General features: G+C 32.1%; 1 protein-coding gene across 1 annotated transcript; it reads right to left on the bottom strand.

Moving 5' to 3' along the window:
- Positions 1-2,761: 2,761 nt before the first annotated feature.
- Positions 2,762-9,804, bottom strand: LOC143057469 (uncharacterized). The gene is made up of 3 exons (XM_076230776.1): positions 9,501-9,804; positions 6,614-6,673; positions 2,762-2,922 (listed from the first exon to the last, which is right to left on the bottom strand). The coding sequence occupies exons 1-3, from the start codon at positions 9,802-9,804 to the stop codon at positions 2,864-2,866; spliced, it is 423 nt and encodes a 140-aa protein (XP_076086891.1). The 3' UTR covers positions 2,762-2,863.
- Between the last annotated feature and the right edge of the window lie 6,840 nt (positions 9,805-16,644).

A 16,644-nucleotide genomic window follows, 5' to 3' on the forward strand; every position in this document is an offset into this window, starting at 1 on the left:
GTTGTTTGTTACCGGATTTGATAGAAGGTCAACATTTATATGCATAGAAAATTGCTTCACAAAAGTAAACTAAATAAACTCATCATAGATACAAGGATTGCTTTATTAACGCCATACGCGCGTTTCGTCTATAAAAGTCTCACCAGTGACGTTCGAATAAAAAAATGTTAAAATACCAAATATAGTACGAAGTTGGAGAGCATTGTGGACCACATATTTCTAAAAACAAATTGCCAAATACAGCTGAGGTAATCTATAACTGAGGTAGAAAAGCCTTAGTATTTAAAAAATTTAGTTTTGTTAACAGTTAAAGTCAGTGTCCTAATACCCTGAAATCGCATACAATGAACATCCCATAATTGAACCACATTCACCATAGGTCAACAAATTGTTTTCTGCCAGTAGGATAAGTAAGTTTTATTGCACCACAATTTTCAAAAAGAGTTCGGCTTGTGACAAGAGGTTCTGATGTGTAAGCCTATACAACATAGTTGATTAAAATGAGAGGCGTCAAATACAAAAGAAACATTCAAACTGTTCACATCTTCCTATATCTATTGGAAAATAAGCTCACAACGTAATGACTAAAAAAAAATAAGAAACAGACAAACCTTACAAAACAAAACAAAACATATAAAACCAAAGAATGAGCAACAAGAACCCCTACCAAAAGCTAGGAATAGTCTGAGGTGCCACGCAAGGGCAAGCAGATAAACCTCGACATGTGACACCTGTCGTTGTACCCATTTTTTAACAAATCCAGTGCTAATTCGATCGGTCAAAAATTGGTAAGACAGGGGACGAGACTGCAGTTACAACAATTGAACTGTGATGCTGCTACACAGAAATTGAAAGCTGACATTATCTCTTTTGTCGTAAAGTTTTTTCTGCCGACCAATGCTACCCTTGAAATATATGTGTACTTGACTTTGTATGCATCGCCGTTCACAAAATGGATAAAACCGTGATTAATCAAGAAATGTTACTACTTCAATATTCATAAACAACTGACGCAGCAAACATATAGACTCTGTATTTTATGTCATATGTGTTATTGTGGTGTTTGTGTGAGGTTGTAGTTACAATATATTATATATTATGGTTATATTATGTCAAAAGTGCTATTGTTGTGTTTGTGTGAGGTTACAGAAACATTGTATTATATATTATGGTTCGGGTAAAATGAATTTAAGAGATGAAACCAATCTTGCTATTTCTAGCTAATGTTATAATTAAGTTAGTCCGCAACAGATTAAAACCCATGTCTTTGCTGATTTGCATGCACAAATCAATTTTTTTACCATTACGCAAAACTACGATTCCTATATATATATTACTTAGTGTGTAACTCGACACCAGGATATGTAGAATTTCTAAAATCTAATTGTTGGCCAGATAAAAATACTTTTGTATTAGACACAACAACCATCCTGTAAAAATGCCACTTAATGCGTAAATCAAATATGTTCATTTAAAAAAAAACACGGTCACAAATGCACTTTTACTGGCAGTGCAGAGCTGGTCCAGTAAACTGACATTTTAATCATTATTTATATCTATTTAAAAACAAAATTCAAATATTAAATCAAAACCATTTCAAATATCTCGAAAACCTTGACTGCGAATTTTGTTGATCATTACTAGTGATAATTGAATCAGCAGTGATAACTGCATCAGTAGTTGTACCTGTAGCAGTAGTGGTAACTCGAACAGTAGTGGTAACTGCATCAGTGGTGAAAACTGCAAGAATAGTGGTACCTCCAGCAATAGTGGTTACTGCAGCAGTAACGGAAACTGCATCAGTGATGGTATCTGCAAGAGTAGTGGTACCTGCATCGACAATGGTAACTGCAGCAGTAATGGTAACTGCTGCAGTGGTTCTTACTGCAGCAGTAATGGTAAATGTAACAGAATTGGTAAATGCAGCAGTAACGATAACTGCATCAGTAGTGTTTACAACAGCAGTATTGGTAACTCAGCAGTACTGTTTACTGCATCAGTAGTGGTAAATGGAGCAGAAGTTTTCACAACTTCAGTAGCACTAGAAACTGCAGCAGTAATGGTAACTGCAGCAGAAGTGGTAACTGCATCAGTAATTGTGCCTGTAGCAGTAGTAGTAACTGTACTAATAGTGGTTACTGCAGCAGTAGTGATAACTGCATCAGTAGTGGTAACAGTAGCAGAAGTGGTAATTGCAGCAGAAGAAGTAACTGTAGCATAATTTGTAAATGCAGCAGTAAATGGTAACTGCAGCAGAAGTTGTTACTGTGGCAGTAGTGGTAACTATAGCAGTAGTGATAACTGCATCAATAGTGCTAACTGTAGCAGTAGTGCTAACTGTAGCAGTAGTGGTAACTGGGCAGAAGTTTTAACAACTGCTAGAGTAGTGGTAACTGCAGCAGTAATGGTAACTGCAGCAGAAATGTTTACTGCAGTAGTAGTGGTAACTCAGCAGTACTGGTTACTGCATCAGTAATGGTAACTGGAGCAGAAGTTTTTACAGCTTCAGGAGTAGTAGAAACTGCAGCAGTAATGGTAACTGCAGCAGACTTGGTAACTGCATCAGTAGTGGTACTTGGAGCAGTAGTTAAATAACAATAGGAGCAATGGTAACTGCAGCAGAAGTGTTTACTGCAGCAGTTGTGGTTACTGCAGCAGTAGTGGTTACTGCAGCAGTAGTGGAAACTCCAGTAGTAGTGGTAACTACTCTCTGAGAATTTTACACTATGTCATTTTATTTGGGCAGAAAAACAAGGCAATAATAAACACATCTTTATTGATTTATATTAACATAGAAAAGCACATGATTGGTCCACACAACATGTCTTTTTGCATATAAACATCTAAGATTAGCCAGGCATCATTATGTGGTGGTCGGGGGAATGACAGTGACAGGAACCTGAACAATAACCTGAGCAGGAGCTGAAATAGAAAACATATACATAAATTGCGAAACATCAGCAATATTAAAAAGAAGATGTGGTATGATAGCCAATGAGACACCTATCCACAAGAGACCAAAATGGCACATACATTAACAACTATAGGTCACTGTTCGGCCTTCAACAATGAGCAAAGCCCATACCGCATAGTCAGCTATGAAAGGCCCCGATATGATAATATAAAACAATTCTAACAAAAAAACTAAAACTAAAACTAAAGTAATGCCGTTTTGCTTAATTTTATCGAAGCGTAATAAAAATTATATCCCCCTATAAACTGAAGGATATTTTGTGTTTTGAATAATTTATGAGTGAAATATACAAGTGATTTTAGAAAAAGATGAAACTACAAGTGCATTTAGAAAAAGGTAAGAAAACAAATATCAGTATGACATTGAAAGTAAACTGAATATTGACGTATATCAGCTAAGCATCGCAATTTTTTACAATTTTTTAATCGCGCGTCTGGCATACTAAATTATAATCCTGGTACCTTTGATAACTATTAACTGGGGTTTCAATCTAAGGAAACAACAATAAAGACAAAATCTTTGAAATACGTGAATGGAATGTTATTGTAAGCGAAACATTAGACTTGGTAAAATGTGTCTTGGCAGAATCAAAGTGCTGTTGGTATCATAATTTACTAGTAATACTGGTTTTATGTCAGTTTTGAAATTAAAGATAGTATTTCTCATGTTTAAAGTGTTCATGTCATAAATTCTACTGGGAATATGTCGTCTTCTGAAACAAAATAAATCCGATTTGATTTAACAAAACATAAAGGATTTCATTTTCCAAAATAATATTATATTATTGACTTAGAAGAAGTTTAGGGACGTAAATTAGATCATACGTGTATGAGAAAGACTTCGTGTATAAGGAAGACCACGTGTATGAGAAAGACCACGTGTATAAGGAAGACCACGTGTATGAGAAAGACCACGTGTATAAGGAAGACCACGTGTATTAGAAAGACCACGTGTATCTTTAAGTATTGATTAATGAAGGTAATGTATAAAAGCTCAAAGTCCAAGGCCTAAATATGTTCAGCGTAGACTATGAGTCATTCTCAAATCAGAATTCAAGACAAGAAAAGACATGAAGACGCATCAATCTGATCGTGGATATTCTTTCAACAATACGGTCTTATCTAAAATCAAAAACTCTTATTAATGGTCCTTTCCCAGAGGTCGAACTATTGGTCATAAGACAAACGTATGCACAAACGAGAAAAATAAAGGAAAACAAGTATATATGGGCCTGTCCCAAGTCAGGAGCCTGTAATTCAGTGGTTGTCGTTTGTTTATGTGTTACATATTAGTTTTTCGTTCATTTTTTATACAAAGAAGGCCGTTAGTTTTCTAGTTTGAATTGTTTTACACTGTCATTTCAGAGCCTTTTATAGCTGACTATGCGGTATGGACTTTGCTCATTGTTGAAGGCCATACGGTGATCTATAGTTGTTAATTTCTGTGTCAATTTGGTCTCTTGTGGACAGATTTCTCATTGGCAATAATACTACATCTCCTTTTTTTATAGTGTCTCTTTATCAAACACTTGAAAATCGTGAATCTGCCATATTGAACACATAGTGTGGCTGAACTCAATTTTAATAAATTAACTTGCATTTCTAAGGTTTGTGAGTCTGCATATGAACCTGATGTATGTAGAACCTTGCATTTTTCTTATACATTGTATTTCTCAAGCTTTTATGTCAGCATACGAACATCGTGTGTGCTAAAGTCTACATTTAATGTATACATTGTATTTCTCAGGTATGTATGCCTGCATACGAACCTGTTGTATGCAGAACGGCCAATATTGAATCAAATACTGTATTTCGCAGGTCTGTTTGCCTGCATCTGAACCGGGATCTCAGGAGCCTGTAGTTGACGTTGCTTCGTGTATTTCTTTTTCTTAAATTGTTTTGCTATTAATTAGGTGGTTAGTTTTCTCAATTGCATTGTTTCATATGTTTCCTGTTGGGCGTTTTATAGCTAACTATACGATATACGATATAGTAATTGTTGAAGTCTGTACGGTTGCCAAAATTGCACTCCATTTGGACTTAGGTGGATAGTTGTCTCATTAATAATAATCCCACATCTCCTTATTTTTACAAGGATGTTGTATGATGTTCTCCTTGTTTTGGAAAAAATGTACATTTGTCACACGAATTGTTTAAACAAATAAAAAAATAAATTCTTTGCAAAGATTTTGATAGCACATTTCAAGTGTTTTCAAATAGGAAAAAATAAATGTTATTGAGGAAATGACGTATTTCATTGATCTTCAATCAGATGCGACAAAAGAAAACTTTAAGGGAATGACTTCAATTTAACCACTAAGAACCCTTAGTTCAATAAATTTTAAAATCAGTAATTGGGATAATGTTAAAATTAAGAAGTGTATAATATTCACAATTACCTTAGCGCTGTATTTGGCAAGACTTTAAGGAATTTTGGATCCCAATGCTCTTCAACTTCCTACTTTATTTGGCTTTTTTGTTTTACTTTTTTGGATTCGAGCGTCACTGATGAGTCTTTTGAAGACGAAACGCGCGTCTGGTGTATATATAAAATTTAGTCCTGGTATCTATGATGAGTTTATTCATATATATTTGTGTATATAATATGTAGTTTCCATCTCTCGTCTCAGCATTTTTCAAACAGTGGCTTAACCTTTCATGTAACTATTTATGTGTTGCTTATGAATTGGATTGTAACACTCCTTCATACAATTGAGAGGTTTAGGGCTTTAAAACAAGGTTCAATCCACAATTTTCTTCGTTTGAAAATGCCTGTACCAAGTCAGGAATAGGACAATTGTTGTCTATTCATTTGATGTGTATTATCATTTTATTTTGCTATTGGATTCAGAACTTTCCGTTTTGAATTCTCCTCGGAGTTCAGTATTTTTGTAATTTTTTTTTTTAAGGACTGTTCTTATAAGTCAGTGCAAACTTTAAAAAAAAAGCAATACATTTTTTTTCTAGGTGACGATCAAATTAGGTATATAAAAAAACATAGGTCTGCAAATGTATGAAATTGCTTCATTAAGAGGTTTCCCAATTATTTTATATTTTGCAAATTTATTAACCAATTGAAATGCCTTAATGTAATTACATTCATTTATTGATTTATAACATGGCATGCATTAATATGAATGTCAAGTATATTGATATTTCTTTCAAAAACAATGGATGAAATGAAATGAAAAAAAAACAGTATGATGAAATGATCAAAATTCAAATGTTTTCAACTGGTTGATTTCAATAAATGAATTAACATTTGAATTATGTTTTCAATTCATCGTTACCTACATTATTATAGAATAAGATTGAGTTATGAACTATTTTGATAGAATTGCCATCCTTCCTTATAAACGGCTGTATATTAATCTGTTTTCAAGTGTGATAACAGTTATGAAAATGTATGTTGCCGTCATCATTAGGTATAAGTTTTAGTAGATTTCAGAAAGAAACATTGGCCTTATTTTCCCAAATTCCCAGATGCACGTGGACCAAATAAGTTGAAATATGACTTTCCCCGACGTGATCAAAATTGCTCACCAGAGGCACGTGGGCCAAGTACGTTTAATATGCCCTTCTTTGATGTGATCACAAATGCTAGCCAGAGGCACGTGGATCAAATAAGTATAATATGTACCTGCTGCTGCTGCTACTGCTGGTGCTGGTGCTGGTGCTGGTGCTGCTCTCAAAGCCGCTACTGCAATAAAAATAATAATAATGTTTGATATACTACTATGGCAAAATAATGCAATATAAAGCAATTAGAAAAAGAGGAATAACAAAATACAACGCTAAAAATCAACGGCACAAGTGTTAAACAACTGCCATATTCTTGTCTTAGTACAGGTATTTTATTTTAATGGTATGTTAAGTCTGGTTTTATACCTATCCAAAACTCCCAGTTGTTTAACATATGTTTATAGTTTCGTTATATTAATTTGTGTTAAATTAGATTCCAATCAAGGGCTAGAATAAAGCTCTCGTAGGACAAGGTTAGGCAAGTATTGAAAAAAGTAAAATCACAAAAAAATCAACTTAGAGGAAAATCAATTCGGAAAGTCCATAATCACATGACAAAATCAAATAACAAAACGCATCAAAAACGAATGGACAAGACCTGTCATATTCCTGATTTGGTACAAGCATTTTCAAATGTAGAAAATGGTGGATTAAACCTGGTTTTATAGCGCTAACCCTCTCACTTTGATAACAGTCTCATCAATTTCCGTTATAGTTACATTGATGCGTTAACTAAACAGACACAATAAATAAAAATAGTCAGAATATGGGTACATCAGTCATCATCGTATAACAATTTTAAAAGGAACAATTTAACAGAACACAAAAACATCTATCTACAAACACATTCATTGATTTGTGTGTCTGACGTCAGAAAATTTTATACGTCACATAGATTTGTCGTTCAATGTGGGTACAAACAATTTTAAAATTTACCTAGGCAATGTTAGCATACAGAGTTAAAAAAATCAAAAGTATGTAAGAATAAATTCAGAAATAGACCGAGATTTAAACTAGTCCAAAAGTTATATATAGAATTCATAAGAATCCACAAATAGTTAATTCCACTACGCGATTGAATGATTTTTACGTTTGTGGTTCAACGTATATTGTAATTCATAATAGAAATATATCATAATGACATAAAATAAAACAATATCATACTGACGGGGTCTTTTAAAGTTCAGAGTCACGTTATAAGAACCAAATAAATACAAAAAGTCGAATATACAAAATACACCACCAAAAAATGAAAGACAATACAAACACATTGACGAGAGGTATAACTACCGAGCCACGTCAAACGAATATCACATAAAACCCTTCAACAGAAAAAGTAATTGAACCGATTGACCATAGTTTACAATAGCATAGAGGTGAAAATGTCCGACAATGATTGTAAATTGTTTTTAAAAACGGTGATATTTTCATTTAATGGTTAACTGTAAATAATTAAAAGTAAGTTGAAACTTTAATTGATATGTTCTTAACAATCATAAAGTTACTAAAAATATGCTTTTTGTATCTCAAGTATTGTTTTACGATCAGCCTTGATAGAGACAGTCAAAATTTATTACTTTTGGGAAAACTTGTAGCGTATAATACGATTAAAATATAGCTAGTTATATATCCTTTTGAAACAGACGTAAACTTTTTAATTCAGTAATTTGGTTTTTTTTTTAAATCAGAAGCTGAACTAAGCCAATTTTGGTAATTTTCTTTCTGTTCTTGCTACTTCAGAGAAAAGCATATTTTTAGGTATCAAAGAATATAAAAAATATCGAAATTTTTTAAACCTGATGGTTTTCTTAATTTCTAGTGCATTGTTTACATTCTCGTTCTTGTTGCAAACCTATGTCAATATTTGCAAGTTTCCTTCGATAACATAGTAATAAATAGTAGCAAATTTTAAAGTAGAAAATTATATCTTACCTTTTGAATATTTGTATTGTTTGGAGAAGATATGTTTAGATAATTAGAAACATTAACACTAACCAAAAATGAAGACGTTTAAAAACTTTTGAGTGACTACAAACTGTATAAATATTTTTGTTTATATTATAATCATTATTATTATTATTATTTTATGCTTTTATCTAATTGGTTTTAAGTAATAAAGAATAAAAGTATTTAATTCGTATGAACAACATTACAAAGATCAGTTTTCATCAACCAGACTATTACACATTTTATACATGGTTTTATTATCCATTTAAAGTTTAGAACATAGATGATAAAATGGTATGACAGTAGACATCATGATAATCATTATCAAGTACTGTCGAAACCATAAATTAGAAAGTCAATTCACCTTTTCAGAATCTAAAGGACTATGGGTAATCTCATTGTTCGTACCCCAAAATGAAAATAACGTTAATGCATTGGTTTAATTTCCATTGTTTGGAACGTTTTAAACCAATCACAATGTTTTGGTGTACGTTTTTGGAAATATTACCCAGAATGTATTAGATTCTGAAAAGGCGAATTAACATTATTGTGACTGTAAAACAATAACAGAAATTAGTGGACAATGTTATATTCAGCTGAATCACGCTTCCAGGTGCGGGATTTTCCCGCTGTGTTGAAGACCCATTTGTGGCCTTCGGCTGTTTCCTGTTTTTTGGTTGTTTTTTCTTTGACACATTCCCAATTTCAATTCTCAATTTTATTCATCATGTACTTTTCAAACAAAAATAATAAAATATCAATCCGTATGAATGTTTTTCAGCATACAATTCTACCAATAGTTAAACAGAACATGTCTTCATGATAAAACTTTCATTGCAGAGTTAAGCTATAACATAATTTATCAAAAAGTATCAACGAACGTAAAACAATAAGTAGTAAATGTTTCCTGTACCAATTCAGGAATATGGCAGTTGTTATCCATTCGTTTGATATGTTTGAGATTTTGATTTTACCATTTGATTAGGGACTTTCCATTTTGAATTTTTCTAGGAGTTCAGTATTTTTGTGATTTTACTTTTTTGTATACTAGTACTTACAAATGAGGGGTAATGCTAACAGGGCACCTAGCCCACCACCAAGACCACCTATCATGCCACCGCCACCGCCAAATCCACCACCACCGTCAAAACCACCATCGTCTTGGACAACTAAAATTTCATCACCACCATCATCATCATCAATTGGACCTGGAGGTGGAAATCCTGGTGGTGGAAATCCCGGTGGTGGAAATCCTGGAAATCCTCCAAATCCTGGTGGAAATTGACAACTTACATGAACAGGACCATGTGTTATTCCAATGAAAACGGTTATGACAAGGATGGCTAGTTTGAAATGCTCCATCTACTCACAAAAAAAAGTACTTATACAATACAATGCAAGATAAGACCATTCAAAATAGATAAATGGTTACTTCACTAAAAATACACACGTAAAGTCGTAACTTTGCATTTATTTGTCGTTTTTGTGACATTGCATTAACATAAATCTAAAAATTAAACTATTAAAAAAAAAGATATTATGTTCTTCGCAAAGCAATTCTGTGATTGTCGGTACAAATAAATTTGTGTAACTTTTTGGACACAATTTAAAAATCACCAAAAAAACCCATTAGTCTTGAGAATGAAGATAAATTTGTTTTGTATTTTCTTCTTTAAAAAAATCAAAAAGAAAAAAGGCAACAGTAGTATACCGCTGTTCAAAATTCATAAATCGATAGAGAACAAACAAATCCGGGTTACAAACTAAAACTGAAGGAAACGTATCAAATATAAGAGAACTACGACACAGAAACGTAACACACACAGAAACTAACTATAATGTAACAATGGCCATTTTACTAACTTGGTATAGGGCATTTTATGAAAAAATGGTGGGTTGAACCTGGTTTTTTGGCATGCCAAACCTCCTGCTTTAATGGCAGTGTTAATTATAACATTAAAATGACAACATTACACGACAGGGTTACAATAAATAAACAGATTAATAGGAGAAAATATAGGACGAGGAAAACAAACGAATAATAGCCATCCAAAGGTAAAAGGTTAAAAAATATGTTTATACACCAGACGTGCGCTACGTCCACACAAAACTATGCTCAGATGTAAAAAGTTTGCAAACCATAACAACTACCAAGTTGAAGATCGCCGAGGACCAAAAGTTCCAAAAAAGTTGTGAGGCCAGGGTTATCCGCCTGGGACAAAAATATCATTATTATTAAGAATAATACATAGTTTTGCAAACAGTAAATTTTATAAAATGACTATATCATAGATATACATGATTAAACTGAAGTGGTAACTAGCTATAGGATAAAAAACGAATACATTACAAAATCACAGCCCTCTAAGCCATAGTCAATGCAACGCCCAAAGTAACGTCACATATAAATTTCTAAAACGTGTTCCGAAAATTAAGAGAATTAGGATGAAATTCAAGATTAGATTTATATGACTCATCTAACTTATATTAATAACAGTGAAAATTATAAATTTAATTAATATCTAATTGAAGTAGTAATTAGATAGTTAATTGTATTATCTAGCTTTGTGGTTTCTTCTGATCAAAAATCTTCTGATCAAAAATAAAATGAAGAAACAAAAAATAACTCTTCCAAGAAATCAAAGATCGAAAAATATTCAACTAAAAAGAAATAAATGAAAAATAAAGAATAACTCTTCCTAAAAATCAAATATTATACAATTACTGTCTTTTGATGAGATTAATATGCGGTTTTATTAACTTTTGAAAAATTATATTCACTGAGGCCGACATAATGATAATACCAATATGGAATACTATTCGATATTTGATTTCTCGGGAGAGTTATTCTTTATTTTTCATTCATTTGTTTTTAGTTGAATATTTTTCTATCTTTGATTTCTTGGAAAAGTTATTATTTGCTTCTTCATTTGATTTTTTTAAAGAAGGAAATACAAGATTGGTATTATTTTAGTAGGTTTCTCTACATCAATTGGATTTTGAATAAAAACGCATATTCACCTGATAAAGTGTTATTCAGCGCGCTAAACGTCACGCGCTTTTACATGCAACGTTATGGTAAAATGTTTATGTAAAATTTGTTTCGATATATGTTTGTCATTAAATACATTTTCTTCTCTCGGAATATGGAATAAAACAATAACTGTCTTTTGTTGGTCCCTCATTGAATATTTTTCAACAATCTAGTAAAGACTTAGCTCTTCTCAAAGCATTCAAAACCAGAAATAAGAAATAGATCATGTGTTCTTAAATTTCGTCTCACAACCTCAATCATAAAGATAATTCGGAAATAATAACTGAATGCTATCTTATTATTTTTGTTTTTTTTTTTTGTTTATCGGTTTAGTATTTAATTATTAAGTCACAAAATTGAAAGTGTTATCTAAATAAGATCTGTTCATAGTTCTAATTTCATGTTCCATCCACCAAATTCAAAATTGCAAAATGCAGAAATACATTTGATTTACCTTGATTGTCTCCGGATGTCCTGTCGAGTATGACATGCGTTCCCGGTATTTATATATGCTGTGATAAGGAAGTAAAGCCTACAGGATACTACAGAAGGTAATTTAACCTTGTCAATTTTAGAGGAAAACACGATGAATACAACTCTAAATGATTATATAATTTACGTTTTAGAAAGTAAAATGTATAAGGGAAAACCATGTAATATTTTGTTTACATGTGCATTTATTCAGAATCGTGTTTGTAGACATAGAAGTTATTATCCGTGTTTGCGTACCAACATCGACTAAATAAAGGCAACAGTAGGATACCGCTGTTAAAAAAGGGTCATTAATTGATTGAAAGCAAACAAATCCGCGTTACAAACTAAAACTGAGTGAACATATCAACTATGAAACAACGAAACACTGAAGTGCAACAAAAAACAAAACAACAATGCAACACACATAGAAACTAACTATCAGAAACAACTGCTGTTTTCATGGCTTAGTGCAGGACATTTTAAGAAAAAATGGTGGATTGACCCTTGTGTTGTGGCTAGCAAAACCTTGCGCTTGTATGGCAATATTAAATATAACACTATAATGACAACATCACATGACAGGGATTTATCGATACCTAATGAAGGTTAATCAAGAAACATGAACACACACGAAAATGAATTATTGACGTAAGAAACAAACACCCCAATTTTTTTTTCAAAGGTAACAACTCCTACTTTAAGGATGAATTGACAATTGCGTTTGAGTTGACCTATGGGTATATAATAAGTAAAATAAAAAAATACTGAACTCCATGAAAAGTTCTATATACAAAAAGATAAAATTATTTTATGTCTGTTTGTTTTTCACACATCGTTGTCAATATAATGGAATTTTATGCAACTGTAATGCAAGTGAGAGGTTAAGCTAGCTATAATACCAGGTTTAATTCACCATTTTCTACATAAGAAAATGCCTGTACCAGGTCAGGAATATAACAGTTGTTTAATATGTTTGAGCTTTTGATTTTGCCATTTGATCAGGGACTTCCTGTTTTGATTGTTTCTCAGAGTTCAGTATTTCTGTTATTTTTTCAACTTTGCTTACCAGTTTAAAGACTTGTATTCTCAAATGTACTGTAACTGAATGGCCTTGTATTCCATAGAATACTTGTATATTAAATTTAATTGAAAGATCCCGGCAAATGATGCAATTTGATTGCCTCTGGAAATGTCAGCCTATATACAAACAGATCATATTAATTTATCTAACGAATCAGTACATTCAATTATAATATAATAGTTATGAGGGATCTTCCGAGTTGATATAAGCTCATAGTTTCGTCCAGATATTATTGTACAGGCGAACCTGATACAAAAGGAATATAGAATTCAAAATTAAAAAGGTAAAAAATATATGTCGAAACAGATTCAGTTTCAAAGTTTCAAACATAGCATCATAATTACCCAACTTTGATGTTCTACTTCTTTCAATGCAGATTCTTATATATCATGTATTAGCCATCTTGAAACTTCAGTGTGTAACGTGATGGTTCGGATCATTTCCTAATGTATGTATATTTATATTCAGACAAAGTGAGTCTCAAAACAATCCTATCAGGCTTCAAAATCTACAGAAGATAATTGTCTGTTAAGTAATTTTTTAGAACTGTTTATCTCGTGTATACGTAGTTAAGCAAAATGTTACTACCTTAACAGGATGTTTACTTAATTAAAGGGTTAAACAGATTTTAATAATAAAAAAATATGACAGCATGCACATCGTCATTAAAGTTATTGTCGTTTTACTTCTTCGTTTTTGCTTTTTGAATTTTCTGTCCAGTTCATTCAAATGATAAAATAATATTGAATGTATGCATGTTCTGATATATATACTGTAGATATGTTGAATAGAGAAGACTTCATAAGTCTGCTCAACTTGTAACTTTTATTGTATTATATAACCAAATCTTATATGTTTGAATTCAACCTGCATATTCTATGCTATTAAACTAGTTATACTTAAGCGGTTAATCATGGTAGAATTCACACAACAGGTCAACCCCTACCTTCCCCTTTGATGGCATTACCAAAAAAAATTAAATCACAAAAATACTGATTTCCGAGGAAAAACAAAGACAGGGAAAGTCCCTAATCAAATGGCAAAATCATAAAACTGACTTGATAAAGGCATTTACTTATGTAGGAAATGGTGGATTAAACCATGGATTAGACATAATAGGTAAAAATGTCAAAAATAGTTCAGCAGTCTAAATTATGTTATAATCTCAATCACTAATAAATTCAAACAAATATGTAGCTAAGAAGCACAAAAAACATATAGACTAAGCACTTTAGCAAAAATGAAGGATAAGAATACAAAAATTTACCATAGCACAATAACACAATGACGGGAAAAGAGATGGTTAAATCTTTTAAATCTACCTTATACCGTTCTACACCGGAAAACGTAACAACACATCATACATACATAAAAAAAAGAGTAAAAAAAGCAAAAGTAAAAAATAGAAACAGCTGCATGGTCAATGATGTGGTCATCACGTAATATATCTCTTCCAATAACGTATTTAGTAATGAAATCAATAAATTGCAAAGAGAATCTAAATATGATAAATCTTCGTCATGAATTTAAGTGATGAATCGTGAAGACAGTTTTATCAAGATGTTTTCAATCGTCCTAAAAATCCATTAAAAACGCAGTCACCCTTGTATGAAGCAACGTATTTGAATTTAACGAAAGATATACCTGTATAACGAACAAATTATTACACAAGGGTTTGCGATATCCCAAACTAGTCAAAACATTTACAGAATTATATAATCGGTACAGGGACAACATTCGTAAATATTAAATTAACATGCAGATATGTTATACTTTCAGGTATTTCACATCCAATCTTTAATGATATTATTCAAAATAAAGCACAACATTTTCGTCATTCATCTCAACACCTAGATTAACCTTTTAACAGACTTATTCATATAGTTACGATACTGTTGTGATTAAAGATGACATATTTTGGAATTAAAATAGATTCACACATAGGGTCTTTGCATTGGCAATAAACACATTTAATCTAAAAACCAGTTATTGGCATGATATAAGTTATTTTCTTGTCATATATTTTATGATGGTATGCCATTTAACCCTAAATGAATGCATGCGCTTGATATTCATATGATTAAAACATCATCTTTGATCAGAATAATCGAGATAGTGTGATGGCAACTGTTACTAGTCCTTAATTAATTTATATTTCATTGTCCTTTTGCTTAGTTTCTTCTGTTACCTTATTTGAAATTTGACTCGGACTTCTTTTAAACTGAGTTCTACTGTGGACATTACTGTGTGTTTAGGTTTTTTTTAATTGGCTAAAGGTAAAGGTAAGGTGAGGTTTTATATCTGACGGAACGTGTTAACCCCTGCAACTTCTTTTTTTAGCCTGTCCCAAGTCAGGAGCCTGTGACCTTTGTTAGTCTTCTATATTTGTTTTATTTTTTTATATTTTAGATCATTTATATATTTCAGACTTTTTTTTTCGCTGAATTAGCACACATTATTGTTAAGGGGCCAGCTAAATCCCGCTTCCAGATGGATGATTTTCTCGATGTGTCCAAGGTTCATTGGTGGCTTTGGCTGTCTCTAATCTTTGGTCGAGTTGCTTTCTCTGTGATACTTACAATATTTCCGTTCTCAATTTTAGGTATTAACATGAATCGTGCAGACAAGATATGTTATAAACATGTGCACCAGACATTTAGCTAGTGGATATGTTTGACAAACCAATGACAACTTCCAGATCGTGACCTTCAGATTAATGGTACAAATAGTGCCTGAAAACATAGAGGTGATTGACTCTTCCTCAACTTACAGCAATCCACATGCACATATTGGATGTCTGTATTTAAGATATATTCACGCTTCCTCGGTCGTTCATCTTTCCGTAATACACGATTTTACAACATTCTGCTTTCCGCTTCATAGTATACAATGTTAGTCTACAAAATGACAAACGGAATTTTTAAAGTGTTCTTTTTTAAACAACTTGGTATATATAACTGCTTGTGCACATTAAGTCCAGCAGGATTGCACCAGCTCAGAAGTCAGTGATTTATAACATATTGTTATTTTCATTGCTTTTTCGGGCTTTTTGTTTTCCCTTTTTTCTTATTCTTTATAATTTTTTTACTTTTCCTAAAGAGCCTATATTTTAAAATTTAATTTTGAATCTATATATATGTGCGTATGATGCAAATTTTTGTTGTATATTACTGGTTAGTGCATTTTCAAATATGTTATTAATTATAGATACATAAAGAACACTCTAAAATACATTATTAGGAAAGACTTGGAAATATCATTCGTACACCGTTACTGATAATTACTAAACGTTAACGAACATTTGTCAAAATTGTTAACCATTTATGATGTATTAATTAGGGATGGCAACGAGTACTCGAGTACTCGGGTACTCGCTCGGAAGACCGAGTACTCGAGTACAGTTTTAGTACTCGGATACTCGTTTGCTTTTTATACATCTTGAGATAGTTCTCTTCACATTTCCACTCAATTCTAGTTCTGTTGAAATTTCTCCTTCGTAATACTCAATAAAATAAATTAATAACATAACTATGTTTATCCAGTGAGGATACTATCTATTATAGTAGTACCAGCAACGTCCTTTCCTTTCGAAGGAATATTTTCATGTGCACTC

Source organism: Mytilus galloprovincialis, chromosome 13 (assembly GCF_965363235.1).
Source record: "Mytilus galloprovincialis chromosome 13, xbMytGall1.hap1.1, whole genome shotgun sequence".
In the NCBI taxonomy this organism is placed as follows: Eukaryota; Metazoa; Mollusca; class Bivalvia; order Mytilida; family Mytilidae; genus Mytilus; species Mytilus galloprovincialis.